Raw genomic sequence first — 17,133 nt, 5'->3', positions numbered from 1 at the left:
TGTTTTCAAAGACCATGGTGTAAAAAGAAGACACACACAAGTTATCCCGTAACTTGTAAGGTTTTTGGTTGGTTGGTTGGTTGGTTGGTTGGTTATGATGTTTTCCCACTCACCTCTAAAAAACATCCTCAAAGCCAACCCACCTGCCAGGAGGAAAGCAGGTGATACTTGAGCCTATCTATTCAAGTGAAAGGAGTAGGCCCTGGGGAATGCGCCTTTCTCAATTCAAGCCACAAGAGCGCAGGCCAACTTGCTGGCCGGCCCCGCACCCATCCACAAACCCCGCCGCCCTCTTCCTAGGGAATAAACCACACCCTGCCCTGCTGCCTACGCGCCCGGCGCGCAGGGCTCCGTTGGCTCCAGATTCCCGGGGAGGCGCGGAGGAGCGCGGGCCGCCCCAGGTCCCGGGTTCAGCTTCGGGAACCCAACGTAGCCAATAGGAAGCCGCCACCGCCCGCCCCACCGCCCTCGCCCGCATCCCCACGCCCCTCCCGCCGCCGCGCCCCCTGGCCTCCCCACCCCGGTCCCTGCGCCCATCACACCTGGCGCGTCGCCGTCGGCCGAGCTCCGGCGCGCCGCCGCCAGGAGACACAGGAGGAGCAGCGGCCCGGATGTGGGCGCGCGGGGCCCCCGCGGGCCGGGGAGGGCACGCATGTCGCGGCTAGGTCCGCCTCGATCCTCGTGGAGACTGCGCCTTCCGCTCGGTGCCGTCGGTGCCCGGAGTCGCCGCGCGCACTCGCGGCGGCCCGACGCACGCTGCCAGTCCCGGAGGAAGGACGCGCGAGCAAAGGCGGAGTGGGAGGGGCCCGGCCGCCCTGCCCTCCTCCCGGGAGACGGTCGCACTGCGCCCGGGCCCGCCCAGCCCTGCGCCTGGCCTGCCACCCATTACTCAGCGGCAGCCGACGGCGGGCGCGCCCGGACGTGCGGGGCCACCTCCTTGCCGCGTCCCCTCCGGCCTCCGCCCCCTGGGCTCTAGCCGGTCGAGAAGGAGGCTTGCTAAAGACTTGGCGAGACCTCATCTCTACAATTAACCAAACATGAGCCGGGCGTGGTAGCGCGCGCCTGGAGTTCCGACTACTCGGAAGGCTGAGGCGGCAGGATCGCCGGAGCCCAGCGGGTCGAGGCTGCGGTGGCCGGGAGCGGCCACTGCGCTCCAGTCGGGGCGACCGAGTGAGACTCCGACTCAAAAAAAAAAAAAAAAAAAAAAGGACACAGGGCAGGTGATGTCTAGCCTGGGCACTTCATCTGAGGCAGGGGTCAGTTACTTATGTGATGGGACAGATGAGACAATAGAGGACGCTTTTCTGTTCCCCTTTCCCTGGACGTCTTTGGGCTTTTCTTATTAAGGCTTTTCTTATAAGCATATTTTTGTGACAGTATAAGGTTCTATCCAGCTACCTGACAACTCGGACTAACCTTTCTTTGCTCTGCCTACCAATCACACACATCTTCCAGTCTCTTAAATGTTAACTGATTCTTTCCTCGGATTAAGATTTCAGAGTCCCAAGGTCCCATAGTGTGTCTGATTTTATTTTGCTCTCGTTTACTTAACCTAACAGCTTTTGAGGAGCCACCTAGAGCTCAGGAAACAAAACAACCGAAAGCGGATGCTGTGTAAACTGCACAAAGACATTGACCTTTGTTAAACTGGAATACCATTTAAGACAATGCTATTTCTTACCTATAGGACTGTAGCTTGAAATTTTCAATGCTCATGACCAAATGAAATAAAACAACTAAATACTAGTGCTTTATCTGAGAAGGGAGGAGGAATCCGCATTATAACATAAAACTCCATTGATTTGATTACTCTCCAGGATGGTATAACACATTGAAAGATATTATTAAAAGTATTTCTCACTCCCCTTTTATTTTTTGAAGGTCAGCTTTGACACTCATAAATTCAAAAATATATCAGTGTCAAAGAAAAGGATTAAAAGAAAACGTTAGATACAAATTCTGAAAATCGAGCCATTTAACAAGAACTATGCTTACTCCAGATAGGAATAGTTTTTTTTTTAATTCGTATATATTACTAAAATATTCCTCTATTTCTGGTTTAATATTTTATGTACAAAACTTTGGAAAAGAATATAGATCACTCAAATTGATAGTGAGAGGATATGAATAATACAGTTCATTCAACAATATTGTCTGCTGGGCATGGTAGCTCAGACCTCTAATTCCAGCATTTTGGGAGGGTGAGATGGAAGGATCACTTGAGGCCAAGAGTTAGAAACCAGCGTGGGCAACTAGGAAGACCTTCTTTCTACAAAAAAATAAATAAAAAATAGGTCATGGTGGCTCCTGCCTGTAGACCCAGCTACTTCTGAGGTAGGAAGGATTGTTTGAGCTCAGGAGATGAAGGCTGCAGTGAACTGTGATTGTGCCACAGCATTCCAGTCTGGGCAACAGTGTGAGACTGCCTCAAAAACAAACAATGTTATCCACCAAAGGCAGGCATTGTGTTCAAAGTAGGTTGGATGTTGTCTATGGAACGCGTGCACACACACTAATCTAGAGAGCTATTTGTTTGTGACTACAAATCTAAGAAAACTTCTCGGTCAGAAAATTATTGTTACAGTGATTAAACCTTTTGAATAAAACCTTATAAGAGAACTCGAAATCCTAAGACATACACTATGACCCTCTCAGGGCCTTGGCTGGGCTAGCTAACCCAAATAACTTGATCAATGGCTGTAAAGGCAAGCCCCTTTCTTGCTGCCCCACATCCTGTTTCAGGACTAACTGCAAAGATTTCCCCATACCTAGGTGGAGTGTTAACAGTAAGCACTTCTCTTACCAAACTATACTCTGACCTTTCCCAATTAATCCCATAAAAATCCTTAGGCACAAATTTATCCTTCTTCAAATGAGCTAACCTTATTTAAGGAAAAATTGTCTTTTCAGTTGAATCAGGAAAAAGCGCCTTGCCCAGATTGATGCTAATCCCCACTGTTGCTTTTGCTGTTAGAGCAAAACAGGTTGAGAAAAAAATATATCATTCTCGTTTGCTAAGCATTTTGAAACTTCTTTCACCATTGTTCCTGTACTATATTTAGATATTTGATGTTTTCAGACTTATCCACACTACATTTTTTCAAATGTTCCATATCTTTTAAAACCAGCTTATCCACTACTACCCTTTCCTCCCCTGAGTTTGGTGAGCTCTAACCTATTGAATACTGTTGAAATAACACTGCATGGATGTCTGGCTCCAGACCACCAGATCTTCTACTTCCTGTCTCTTGGAACCCTTAGAAGACAGCAGCTGAATAAGAAGTACTACTCTACTACCGTGAGACCACCACACTGTGAGAAGCCTGAAAAGTAAAATAAAAAAGGAATATGAGAGTTGATTGTGTATACAAAAGAACAGTTCACAAACCTTAAATTATAAGTGATAAAAAGCTTGATTCACAAGAGTTATGATGAAGATTGTAAAGCATCAATGAAGTTTGTAAACCATCAATGAAGTATGTTGATCTCTATCGTGATTGGCTATTAACCTCTCACAGAAACAAAGATCTGAGTATCACATGTTCTCACTCATAGTGGACCTTGAACATCCAACATAATACTATAAGAAAATGACTGACAGTGGTGGGAAACGAGGGGGGAGGGGAAGGGAGATGGGATTAACGGTAGTAAATATCTGTCTGGGTAGACACCTCTTATCAACAAGGGTGCCTGAACGGAGCATATTTGTATACCTAACCCTTAACTGTACACCACATTATCATAATAAAAATATTGATAAAAAAACCACACATTCTTTTTTAGGACAAGTAGAGCTGTATAAGCTTATCTATCTGCAGCTGATCAGTTCAATTTTATCATACTGACAAGGAAGAAACCTTAAGTTTTGCTCATGGTTAGAGCTTGCATTTCAGGGAAGTGAGGACAGCTTAAGTTTTGGTTATGTGGCTATGGATAGTTGACCTAGGGATATAGCCAAACTGTGGCCTCCATTTCGATTATACTTTCAAAAGTCCCCCACTTTGGTTATCTTCCCAGTTGAACTGAGAATGTGACCAGCTATTAAGTTTTACTCTTAGTCACCACATGTTGTTTCTCTTTTCATGGTCATCTGAAGGTCATGAATCAGGATTTCAATAGGCTCTTCCAATGATTCAAGTTCATGTAGTTTGCATTGTTCAGTCCTTATTGAGATCACCCGATGAGTCAGTGACTGCTGACAGCATTTAAGACTCTTGGGAGAACATAACTCTCAAGGGAGATTAGCAATATGAATAATAGGAGAATAATACCACGAGTTTGAACTACCCCAAAGCCAAAGTCTCCAAGAACTAAAATTTAACCGGCTGAATAAATTAATTGATAATACCTGCTTGATCTGATGGAATACTCATATCTAATCTTTTAAATGTAAAAGATTTGGGGCTACAATTCCTGATTTATTGATATGGAAATAGTTTTTCTCTAATAAGAGCACAAGCTCCTCCTTGTTAAGGTTAGGATATCAAAAAACTCTTCTGTTTTGGAGTACAACTGAAGCTAAACTATTCCATTTAGAGTTTATCTCTTGAAGAGTATTTACAGTGTCATTAAAACTCTTTTCAAGAGCTTCAGAGATATTGATACATGATCTTCCTAATCCAGAGACTCCTAGTCAAGGGAGCAGTGTCCTAAGGAAAGAATAAAATCGAGATCTTCTGTATAATCAAGTTTGAAGGAGCACAAGAAATTAATTGGGGGGGACTACTTTATGTACAAATAATCTCAAGTTAAAAATTTGACTAACATTTAGAAAGTCATATCTGGTTATTAGGGGTAAGAAATAGCCCAAACAATAGTATCCAGACCATTTGGGAAAACTTTGTATATCTTATTATTGCAAAAATTAATAATTGTTGACACAAAGAGTTAAAATAGATCTCATTACCCAACAATCAGGTGTGGTATGAGTGTCATGGTTATTTTTTGTCACATTGATATTTGTACATTGCCAGTTTAAATTGGAGTCAGAGCAAAAGACATCTAATAAAGCAATCTATGTTACCACTACCAATTAGGTAAGATTGGTTCTTTTCCAGATATGCCCTGAATTTTGGCATATACAAATTGTTGCTAATCTCACATAATGGTGTTCTAGAAGCATTCTATTTGCTCACAGTTTCCATTAAACCAATGTTTAGCTTCAGTGAGTTCTTTAATAGTATAATTGAGGGTGTCAGTCATTTTCTGTTTTTAGGTTTATATCATTATATATGAATCCAATCTCCATCATCTGAATCAAATCAGCAGCATTAATTGCAGAATGAATTGGGGATCTCACCTAAGTCAGATTCAGTACCACTGACATTTTCTATATATACACTGAAGTTACTGGTAACAAATTTTTTAGTGATTGTGTGCCAACCCTTGGCTTCTAATGTTTCTACCCAATGCCAACCCAGCTTTTCATGAGTGTTTAGCGGAATTATTTTATTTGCCAGGGGAAGGATGCCCATCTTTTCATAAAACCATTTTCCCTAATTGGTCACCTAAGCAAGTATGCAGGCTAGTTCTAGTGTTAACTGAAATTCTTCCCAGGCATTTAAATGATTAATAACCAACAATTACTCTGGTTAGTAAGAGAATCTATGTGTTGAACTCACTATAGTAGACTTTCGTGGGTATTCAGCCTGTGTGATGAAGGTTCCTAGCAGGAACAGAAATATGAGTTTAAATATTTTGTGTTAGTTTGCAAGTAGCTAGTTTACAATGATCATGATGGATATAAAAACAAGATCAAACCATGAAGAAATAGAAAACCTCAATTAACCAGTAACAATAACAAACAAGTTCAAAGTCATAATAAAAATCTCCCACCAAAGAAAGAAAAGCTCAGAACCTGATTGTTTCACTGCAAAATTTTATCAAGCATTTCAAGAACTAATACCAATTCTACTCAAACTCTTCAAAAATGCTGAAAAGGAGGAAATGCTTCCAAACTCATATTATAAAGCCAACATTACCCAGATATCAAAATAAAGGTTCAATAAAAAAAGAAAACTACTGGTCAGTATCTCTAACGAACATAGTGAAAAAGTTCTTGATAAAATACTAACAACTGAATTCAACAAAATGTTATAAAGATCACACACCATGATCAAGTGGGATTCATTTCAGTGATGAAATGATGGTATGATACATGCAAATGAATAAAAATAATGCATCAGATTAATAGAATCAAGAACAAAAACTATATGATCATTTTAATAAATGTCAAAATTTTTCAATAAATGGTACTGGGAAAACTGGAGAACTCTGTGTAGAACAATGAAACTAGATCCCTATCTATCACTATACACAAAAATAAAACCAAAATGGATTGAAGGCTTAAATATAAGTCATGAAACTAAGAAATTACTAGAAGAAATCTTGGCGAAATGCTTCAGAACATTGATCTGGGCAAAGATGCTTTGTATAAGACATCAAAAACACAGGAAACTAAAGCAAAAATAGACAAATGAGATTATATCAAGGTAAAAAGCTTCTCCACAGCAAAGATGACAATCAACAAGAGAAAAAGACAACCCACAAAATGTAATAAAATATTTTCAAACTACCCATCTGACAAAGGATTAATAACCACAATATATAAGAAGTTCAAACAGATCATGGCAAAATATATATATAGTGATTGTCTTGTCTCATTTACAGTCTTAATTTTAGTTTATTTTATCTAAATATAACTACTCCTGCTATTTTTTGGCTTTCAGTCACAAGGAATATCTTTTTTCACCCCTTTGCTTTCAGTCTATATGAGTCATCATAGGTAAAGCGAGCTTCTTGTAGGCAGAATGTAGTTGGATCTTGTTTCTTTATCCATTCAGCCATTCATGTCTTTTGACTGGAGAACTGAGTCCATTTACATTCAGTGTTATACTGACAAGTAAGGACTTACTACTAACATTTTATGGCTTGTTTTCTGGTTGTTTTGTAACTCCTTTCTTCCTTATTGTCTTCCTGTGTGGTTAAGTGATTTTCTCTGGTAGTATGTTTTAACTTGTTGCTTTTTATTTTTTACTGAATCTATTACAGGTTCTTGCATTGTAGCTACCATGAGGCTTATGAAAAAACATCTTATAGATATAACAAGTTATTGAAAGATAATATCTTAAATCACAAAGAAAAATGAAAAAAAAGTCTATACTATATCCCCTCCCAATTTTGAACCTTTAGTTGTCTCAACTTACATATTTTTATATTAACTATCTCTTAACAGGTTACTGTAGCTATTATTGTTTTTTGATAAATTTGTTTTGGGGGCTTCATACTAGAGCTATGAGTGGATTGTACACCACAGTTATAGTATTAGGGTATTTTGGTTTTGTTCACATACTTCATTTTACCAGTGGGTTTTATACCTTCAAGTGCTTTTTTTATTTATTTGTTTGTTTTGTACTTTAATTTTTTTTTCTTTCAGATTGGAGAATTTTCTTTAGCACTTCTTCTATGCTGGATCTGGTGGTGATGAATACCCTCAGCTTTTGTTTGCCTGGAAAAAACTTTCTCTCTCCTTCATATTTGAAGGATGGCTTTGCAGAATATAGTATTCTTAGAGGGAAGTTTTGTTTTTCTCTCGACACTTAAAAATGTCATTTTACTCCCTCTAGGCCTTTACAGTTTCTGTTGAGAAGCCTGTTGCCAGAAAATCAGAGCTCTTTTATATGTTATTTGCTTCTTTTATCTTGCTGCTTTTAGGATTCTTTGCCTTTGACCTCTGAGAGTCTGATTATTATATGCCTTGGAGTAGTTCGATTTGGGTCAAATCTGTTTGGTGTTCTCCAGCTTTCCTACGGCTGGATATTTCTATCTTTCTCAAGTGTTGGAAAGTTTTCTGTTATTTCTTTGAAGAAGACTTGTACACCTCACTCTTGTTCATCTTTCTCTTGAACACCAATAATTCTTAAATATTGTCTTTTGAGATATTTGTTTGTATCTTATAGATGATCTTTGTTGCTTTTTATTATTTTCTCTTATTTCTTCTCTGACTGAGTATTTTCAAGAAGCCTGTCTTTGAGCTCACTGGTTCTTTCCTCTGCATGATCCATTCAGCTATTTAGAACCTCTAGTTAATTTTTCAGTTTAGTAATTGTTGCTCAGGTTAAGATTTGTGTTTGATTTTTTTTTCATTATTTCAATTTATTTGTTAAATTTCTCTAATAAATTTTTGAGTTATTTTTCTGTGTCACTGAGTTTTCTTAAAACTACCATTTTGAATTCTTGGTCGGAGAGCTCCCATTTCACCATCTCATTAGGGTCCCTTACTGGTTCTTTGTTTTATCCATTTGGGGTGATCATGGTTCCTGTTTACTGATATTTCTTGTGAATTTATGTCTGTGTCTTTGCATTAACCAGTAGTCTCTGTCTGACTTTGTTTGTTTGTTTGTTTGTTTGATTGTTTGTTTTGGCTATATTTGCTTAGAGGTTCTTTATTGCCAGATCAATGTCTCCTTTTCAGCTTTAAGTGGTGCCTTAAGCTCAGGTTCTAGGTTTAGGTTCTAGGCTCTAGTAAATGATCAGAGTACTGCTCTTTCCAAATGAAGGAGATCCCAAAAAGAATGTCCTTGTAATGTGGGAAGGCTATTAGGGGTTTGTGCCCAGGGGACTTGTGGGATGAACCTCCTATAAGTTGGGTCTGATGAACAGCCACTCTCATTTGTCATCTCCTTTGGCCAACTCACTGAAAAGAGTTTCCAGGACTGGGGTTGGTAGTCACACCTCCCCTTTTCATCTTTGCCCATCCTCAGGAATATTTCTTCCTAGAGGCACTCACAGTGTGGATTAAGACAGGACAAGTCTCCTGCCAAGGAATCCAAGATGGTGGGGAGGCTGGTTGTCCACTTCAATCTTATTTTTTCCAGCATAGAAATAGTGTATTAGGGAAAAGTTTTCCATGTTATTTGTGCGAGGCAGATCTGGGAGAGGGGCTATCATGAATGTGGAAGTTCAATTCTCTTACCATCTGCTCGAAGTTTTTTCAACTCTCTGTTGCCCCGGAAACTGTCTCATTTTCATATTTCATTTCTGGGATAGTTCTGGTTATAATCTTGGTACTGTACATTTGTTTTTGGTTTCCTGGAGAGAAAAATGAAGCCAGCTTGCTTCTGTATTACCATTTTGGAGCCAGAGGTTCAAGATGAATAATTGAATGACGTTCAACTGCAAGCGTTCAAATGGTTGTGATGGTAAGTTAATTATTCTTGAGACCACTTTGTCTTTTTAGGATTACAGGTTTGGAAAATCAAGCATTGATTACAGACATGCTCAGGTACTTTTAAAAAGTCTCCCCACCAATATTTTGCCAAGATTTAAGTCATTTTATCAACTCCATGATGAGTAAAGGAATGAAAAGCTCAGAGATATGCAACTTTAGAGATTCAGGAAATACCAAGTAACTGCCTGGGAACTCCCAAAATCCCTCAACTATTTTATATCATTTACTTTTTTTTATTTTAGTTTCCAAAGCATAGTTTTTCCATTCTTGTAAGTGTTTAATTAATTTTATGTTCTTTGGATGAATTTCGCTCAAGGTGCATAGTTTATTAGTTGAGACAGTTTTTTTGTTTTGTTTTGGTGGCAGCTTTACCATGGAAATCAGTCATGGCATTTCCCTGATATTTATGGTCTCTTTTGTAAGTATGAATTTTAATTTTTATGTTAACTACTTGTAAAGGCAGCAATAATACAGAGAGGAGATCAAAAAACGGAAACCCATTCTTTATTGGCATGCCATTTGATATTAAGAATTTCCTCTGTTTCTGGAGTATACCAAAATCATGGACTACTTCAACAGCATACCTGATATCAATATAGATATTTACAGTCTTATCAATTGCTATTTTATAGGCACAAGTGAGAGCAAATAATTCTGCAGGTTGGGCTGAATCGAATTTGGGAAGAAACTGTCTTCCTAATTATTCATGTTGGGTTGTAATATCATACCCAGTTTAAAGTTTTTCTTTATAATTTTTGGCATAGGAGCCATTAACATAGGGCATCAGTTCTGAATTGCCTAATAGGATTTTTTTTAGTAAATTCAATTCAGAAGCCAAACCTTGAGAATTCAGTTTGACTTCTATATAAGTCTTTCTTTCATAATTTATAGGTTAAAAAGACAGCCAAATTGCAGTGGCTCACACCTGTAATCCCAAATACTCAGGAAGCTAAGGAATGAACCCAGGAGTTTGAGAACAGCCTGGGCAGCATAGTGAGAGTCTGTCTGATCAACAAAATGAAAAACATTGCCAGGCATGATGGTATGGCCTTGTAGTACCAGCCACTCGGGAAGCTGAAGCAGGAAACTTGAGCCCAGAAGTTTGAAGCTGCATTGAGTTATAGTTATGCCACTGCACTCTAGCTTGGTGAGAGTGAGACCTCGTCTCTATGAATATTTTTTTAAAAGTTACAGCAAAGAATATGCAGGTTTGAAGATGACTGCAGCAGAATCTGGTAAGATGTTAGCTTACTGACTGAGAAATACTAGAGGCATTCAGTACTTCACAAGCTTTCTCAGCATGAGAAACGTGTAAGTAAGGTGTTGCCTTGAACAAGTTCTGAAGAAGATTCTATAATCTTGGCACCTGAAGCTAGTTGCTGCCTTTAAACAATTTGGCTATGCCCTAGCTACCAAACCTACTCATAGACTACAGGTCTGTTTTGTCCTCCATTTTTTTAGTGAGGACTTCTAAAGCCTTACTGTTTCATTCATGAACAAACAACTTGGGGATTTAAAGTAACTGCAGAGTCCTAATACAAGAGGATTTTGCAAAGCCTGTTTTAGTTCAGTAAGGCCTCCTCGTGTTTTGTTTTCAAAGAAAAGTTTCCTAAGTACTATTTTTAGTTAGTTCATAGAGTAGAAAGACTAGTAATAGGATCTACAATATCCTGTAACTCTGAGGAATCCTCTGAGGTCTGGGAAAATTTTACATACCATTTTTTTTTCTGGAAACAGAAATATTCCTTTTGTAGAGAAGTCCTGACCTAGATAACATATCACTCCTTGTGAGAATTGAAGCTTTTCTCAAGAGGCTTTATGGCCCTTATAAGACAGATGTTGTTAACAGCTATATTGAGTCAATTTCTGAGTCCTCTTTTGATGGAGAACAAAGAAGCAAGTCACCTACAGCCTGAATCAAGGTAGAATATCAAGGGAGTAGGTTTTTAAAAATATATGTACAAGGTATAAGTCTACTACAGTGAGTCACTCAAATTCAGTTGGTTTCTTTGCTGGCTGAGTGTTTGTATTTGGTACCACTGGGAATCTTGGTAGTACAATTTCATTTCTAGTTCTGAGGTCCTGAAAATCTTTATTTCTGTTAATGGGATATCTTGACAGATAAGATAAGAGTTACAAAGATGAGTGCATGGGGTAATTACTCCTCAAGGTATTAGGTTCTATATGATCAGAATGAGTTCCTATATTGCCTCAGATTTCTGAAGGTGTTGCAATATCTTAGGAAGCAATTTAAAAGGGTCAGAATTTTGATGAGTTGGATACTTTTGATTTTTCCCACATCTGTAGAAGAATCCCATATAATGTCAAAAATTTAAGAAAGATGTATATCTATATTTATGGAACTTAATAGTTTTCTTGGGCAGTCACTTTGGGCCTGGGGAACCCACAGTGTTTTAGTGTCTGACAAATCTCAGGTTTCTAAGATCATTTCTCTAGAGGGGGATCTTATTGAGCCTTCTAATTAGGAAAACAGACCTCTCTCTGGGAGATTCACAGAAGCAATATTACATAATAAGAAGGTGTGACTCTCAGAAAAAGTGCCAAGTGTGATAGGAGTTCTGACAAAGGAACTCTTTGAATGCAATTTCAGACTCCCGCCACTGAGATATTTTTATTACTCTGTGGAATTTCTTGATGTAGCATGGTGGAGTTTAAAGGAAAAATAATTGTTCTGGTATTTATCAACACAGTACAAATTTTTCTACTTAGGTTTGGTTTTTCCTCACTGATTATTTAAAGTAGCTTGCTGGGCAACTCTTTGGAGTCCCATCAACATTGAGAAGAATGCAACGGTTTCCAGCTTCCTCTTACTCATCAAGGGACAGTCTTTTTTGCCAATGTACCCCCCTCCCTTCTGCTTCCAGTAATCACAGATATCTTTATCAATGGGGGCAAAATTGGGAGTAGGTTTTTTAAAATTAGGTCAAGATCCCTGCAACTGTTATAGATCCATTAATTGGTTTGTTTGATGGCATCTTTTGTGATATAATGAATGTCCTTTGACTATATTCCACTAGATGTTGCAGTTCTGTTAGGGGAGTTGCCTCTCATTCTAGTTTAGAATTCTTTATTAAGTCACTTATTTCTGTGCACAATCCACTAGAAAAATGGGCTGATAAAGTCATCTCATCATCCAGGCTAAACTATTGTTTGAAAATTTTCTCTGGGTTCATTCTATACATTGCGGCAGATTAATTCTTTCTTGTTTACAAGATCGAATTGTGGCCCAGTCTTATCTCATTGGGAATATTTTAGGGACAGCTTCTAATAATTGTTGGCCCATTTTTCTGGCTGTTTTTATGCCCTGTTTAAAGGAATACTTGCTGGGCACAGTGGCTCACTCCTGTAGTTCCAGCACTTTGGGAGACTGAGGCAACAAGACTGCCTGAACCCAGGGGTTCAAGACCAGTCTGGGCAACTTGGTGAAGGCTCTTCTCTAAAATAAATAAATAAACAAACGAACAAATAAATAAATAAATAAATTGCTGGGTGTGGTGGCGTGCGCATGTAGTTCCAGCTACTTGGAAGGCTGAGCTAAGGATCATCTGAACACAGCAGGTCAAGGCTGCAGTGACCGTGAGCATGCCACTGAACTCCAGCCTGGGTGACAGAGTGTGACTCCAACTCAAAAAAAAAAAGAAGGCATGCTTTGTAGGATTATCTCAACAGACTTTTCTAACCATTTTCAATGATTTCCTGTGCCTACTATCATACGTTTTGTTACAAATCAAAAGCCTTGGATCATAGACACCTAGAAGAATTTTAAATTCTTCTGTAAATTTGATTTGCTCCCTTTTGAATCACACAAAAATCTTTTAAAATGGCTCAGAGTTCTGGACAAGACCAAGGTTAAAATTCATCTGTTACAGGTACTTTTGGCTCATTTGAGGGTCTAATTTTTAAAGGAAGCCAGTGTTGAGTAGGTTCAAATGGAAAAGTCAAGATATCAAAGGGGTTAGTAGGCTCAGAATAATCAGGTAGTGGAGAATAAAAAGAAGCAGAGAGATTCACAGAAAGGTCTATAAAGTCAGCCTGAGTTTTATCTTTTAAACTATTACTTGCACATTGTAAGAATCAGATAAAACCCAAGAATCTGTCCACAACACCACAGCTACCCAAAAAGATAATTTAAATCTGTACTGCTCATTGGTTAATATATGTGGTTCTAGTATTAATGAAGAAAAATGTTATTAAGATAGCATACATAGTGGTTAAAATAAAATACAAAAAGTGTAAGCGTTGATTTCTGTCTGTTTGGGAAGATAAAGTGAAACGCAGCCTGTTAAATCATTGGAAGACGTGGACAATTATTTTAAATAAATGATTACATGTAATTAAGGAAAAAAAAAAAAAAAAAAAAGAATTCTTTTGGAGAGGCTATTTTGAGTCATTCTGTTTTTTAGAAGTTTCTGTATACCAAAGACTGCATTTCATTGTCTCTGAAAGGTTCTTGTTCCTTTCTTTTCAAGGATGCCCCCTTAATGAACTATTTTGTCTAAATTGGAAGTTCCCCAAAATGGCCATTGCAGTCCCACATTATTCTTTGTAAAGTTCACTCATGTTTCCAAAACAGGCACAAGATACTTATCCATAGTAGATACACACTTAGGGAAGCAGGGATTTCAGACAGAGGTAAGGAAGGAGTCATGAACCAGGTGAATCTTTGCCTTAGCTTCCCTAAAACGAATGTATTGTAGGGAATTCTAATTACTCTAAATTCTTAATATTCAGTAATTCTACTGCCACCCCAAGACCCAAGGAGTAACAGGCCCAGGAGATAACACATTTTCTCCCCTTACAGACAGAAGGGTGGTTTACCAAGAAGTTTCAACAAAGCACAGGTATACATAACAAAGTTGACAATCTCAAAATGCAAATAGCAGATCGTAGATCTAAGAGAGACTTACTCTTAACCTTGTGGTCGGTAAGAAAGCAGTGAGCACAATGGGCTCTGTGGGTACTGGCCTTAGGGGTTATCAAGAGTTTTCTTTGGATCTTACTTCTGACACCAAAAAAGCAGATCAAGTGAAAAAGAAATATAAGAGTTTTTGTGCATATCAAAGCACAATTTACAAACCAGGAGACTTCAAACTGAAAGTGATAAGAAACTCAGCTCACAAGAATTATAGCACAGCTTCTAAAGCATCAGTGAGGAAATACATTGATTTCCATTGGTCATGGCTACTTTAAACTTACATTTCTTTTTGGAAAATAGAGCTGTATACGTTTTTTTGTTGGTTGCTGATTGGGCCAATTTTATCACACTGACAAAGAAGGAAAGCTTAAGTTTTGTTTATAGTTAGAGCTTATATTTCAAGAAATGAAGATTACTTAAGTTTTAGTTCTATGGGAATAGGTGGTTGGCCTATAGGTATATCCAAACTGTGGTCTCCATTTTTATTTTTTAAAACAACTCTGCATAGTAACACATCATGCAGGGTGGGGGGGCCAAGGAACAGTGAGCTGTCACGTTTGTGAGGGACCTTTCTTGGAGCCTTCCGACAAGACAGTTCCACAACTGATACCACACAATGATCCAGATGATGCTCTTTAGAGTAGAATAATTTCCAAGCTAAGCCCTGCCCAAACTCCTGGCCCACATATTTTGTGAGGTGTAGTAAAATTGTTATTGTTTTAAACCACTGAGTTTTAGGGTACCTTGTGTTATCACAATGAATAATTTGAACACTCTCCTCTAACCTCATATTGTCCATAGGATTAACTTGACAATTAATAATCTACAACCTTGTGACTTGACGTTCATTATTGGCTGAAATTTAAATAATGGCATTATTATTGGCTGAATATAAATATTTTATTGTTATTTAGCTCATTGGGTGAGTATATCTTCTTTCCCAATGAGATTAAATCATTTTTAGTACCTGAAAATAGTCCTATAAATAATATTTTTGTTGTACTTTGTTTTTATATATTTAAAAATTAGTATACAAAAAATGTTTTTGCTAAAGTTGTTATTGTGTTTGTAAAATATTACTATAATATCTTTCTTTTTCTTTTTTTCATATTTATGTTATTATTGAATTAAAAGTGTCTGATAAGCTGCTAAGAAGACATAGAAATGAGAGTGGGAATGTGAATGTGGGTTACCTCTTATTAACAATAATATTTGATCTTAAAAATTATTGGAAAAATATGTCAATGAGTAATATATAAAGTACTAAAATAAAGTGAGCATTTACAACTGACCACCAGTAGAAGACAAACAAACAAACAAAACAAAACAAAACAAAAAACCATGAAAATACAAATACATATCCTGGGATGGTAGGTAAAATTCTGTGATGTCTCACAAGATACCTGCCCCTTAATTCCATGCCTTGTATAATTCCTTCCCCTTGAGTATGGGCAGGCTTGTGAATATGATGGGGGAGACACTAATTAGGTTATATTTTGTAAGACTTCATTTTAACCACCTAATAGGAGAAATTTTTACTGAGAGAGATGCAGCCCCAAGGAACTGATTTCTACTAACAATCATTGAAGTTGGAAGAAGATTCAAAGTCTCAGATGAGATTGCAGCCCAGCTAACACCTTTATTATAGCTTTTTGAGCCCTTGAGCAAAGGACTCAGTTACTATACGTGGACTCTTGATTCATGGAATCTGTGAAATCATGTGATAGCAAACCAACTTTTCCAAGAGTATAGAGGAAAAAGGAAAAGGAACTTGGTTCCTTGGTAACATCATTGAGCTCCTGCATCTGCCCCGAGATGCCTACCTCCAGACCTTACATAAACAATAATGATAATAATAATAATAATAACTATTAATTACAGCACTGTTGTTTGAATTTTTGAGTAATGGCAACTGAATTCATTTCTACATGGTTCAGGGCTTTCTGTGGCTTGCCTTAGTTTAAATATAACTCCTTGTGCTGTACCTCAGAATTCACATTCTAAGTCTCCACACATAATTTTCCTTCTACCTCCTAACTTTCATGATTTACCTTTATTGTGAGGATTATGTCCGACATCTAAATCACTTTTGAAGTGAGCCTTAAGTAACTCTTTAACTTATCTTTCAACATCTTCCCCCACCAAAACTCTACTTATCCAGAAATACTTGAAGTTCTCCTAATGTTGGCTGTTTTATGCCTATTGAATTTACCTCTGATTCTTTTTCTTCTTCTTCTCCTCCTCCTTCTCGTCCTACATTGGAATCTCCATCCAGGCTGGAATGCAGTGGCATAATCATGGCCTCAACATTCTGGGCTCAGGCAATACTTCCACTGCAGGTGTGTGCCACCTTGCCCAGCTTTTTTTTTTTATTATTTTTTTCTAAAAATGAAGTCTCACTATGTTGCCTAGGTTGGTCTCAACTTTCTGGGCTCAAGCAATCTTCTTACCTTGACCTCCTAAAATGCTGGGATTACAAGTGTGAGCCACTGTGCTAGGCCTCTTCTTTTTTTCATGTTTGAAATGTCTTTGTGTATAAGTCTGCTGTCTAACTATCAGTTCAATTTCTGTTTGCTCTTTTCTCCAGAAGGCTGCTCTAACTGTCCCTCTTCAGTATCTTCTTCTATGGCTTCTAAAACATCTTGTGAACAACCTTAGTCCAGCTTTTAACACATTATGCTGTAATCATCAGTTTTATCATTATCAATTAACCTCCAAATATTGAGACGCCTCTGGTTCATCTTTATGCCCTGTGTGCCACAGTATTCTGCACACCCCTGTCATGCCATAGTTATTTCTTGCACAAGTGAATGAAAGAATAAAATCCAAGAACTACAAACAGATATACTTTGTCAAGTAACCGTCTCCTGGAGTATCTTCTACCCAGCCTTCCTCCAAGGGATCACAGTTAATGGTTGCTGCCTTCTTCCAGGGGTATTTCAAATCTATGCAAACATTTCTGTTTGCA

General features: G+C 38.2%; 1 protein-coding gene across 1 annotated transcript in view; it reads right to left on the bottom strand.

Moving 5' to 3' along the window:
* The window catches only part of LOC103267324 (embigin-like), a gene marked incomplete at its 3' end in the record, with an annotated part of 46,301 nt that extends 29,837 nt beyond the window's left edge, over positions 1 to 16,464 (bottom strand). Inside the window, exons 1-2 of the mRNA XM_008064925.2 lie at positions 16,378 to 16,464; positions 543 to 756 (exon numbers count right to left, since the gene is read on the bottom strand). Coding sequence (XP_008063116.2) covers positions 543 to 756; positions 16,378 to 16,464 — 301 coding nt within the window. The remainder of the gene's footprint in view (positions 1 to 542; positions 757 to 16,377) is intronic.
* Positions 16,465 to 17,133: the final 669 nt, after the last annotated feature.

The sequence above is a fragment of the Carlito syrichta genome, unplaced genomic scaffold (assembly GCF_000164805.1).
Source record: "Carlito syrichta isolate Samal-C Ts95f unplaced genomic scaffold, Tarsius_syrichta-2.0.1 Scaffold102007, whole genome shotgun sequence".
Classification (NCBI taxonomy): domain Eukaryota; kingdom Metazoa; phylum Chordata; class Mammalia; order Primates; family Tarsiidae; genus Carlito; species Carlito syrichta.
Note: the sequence above shows the minus strand (reverse complement) of the source record. Positions and strands in the feature narration are given on the sequence as shown.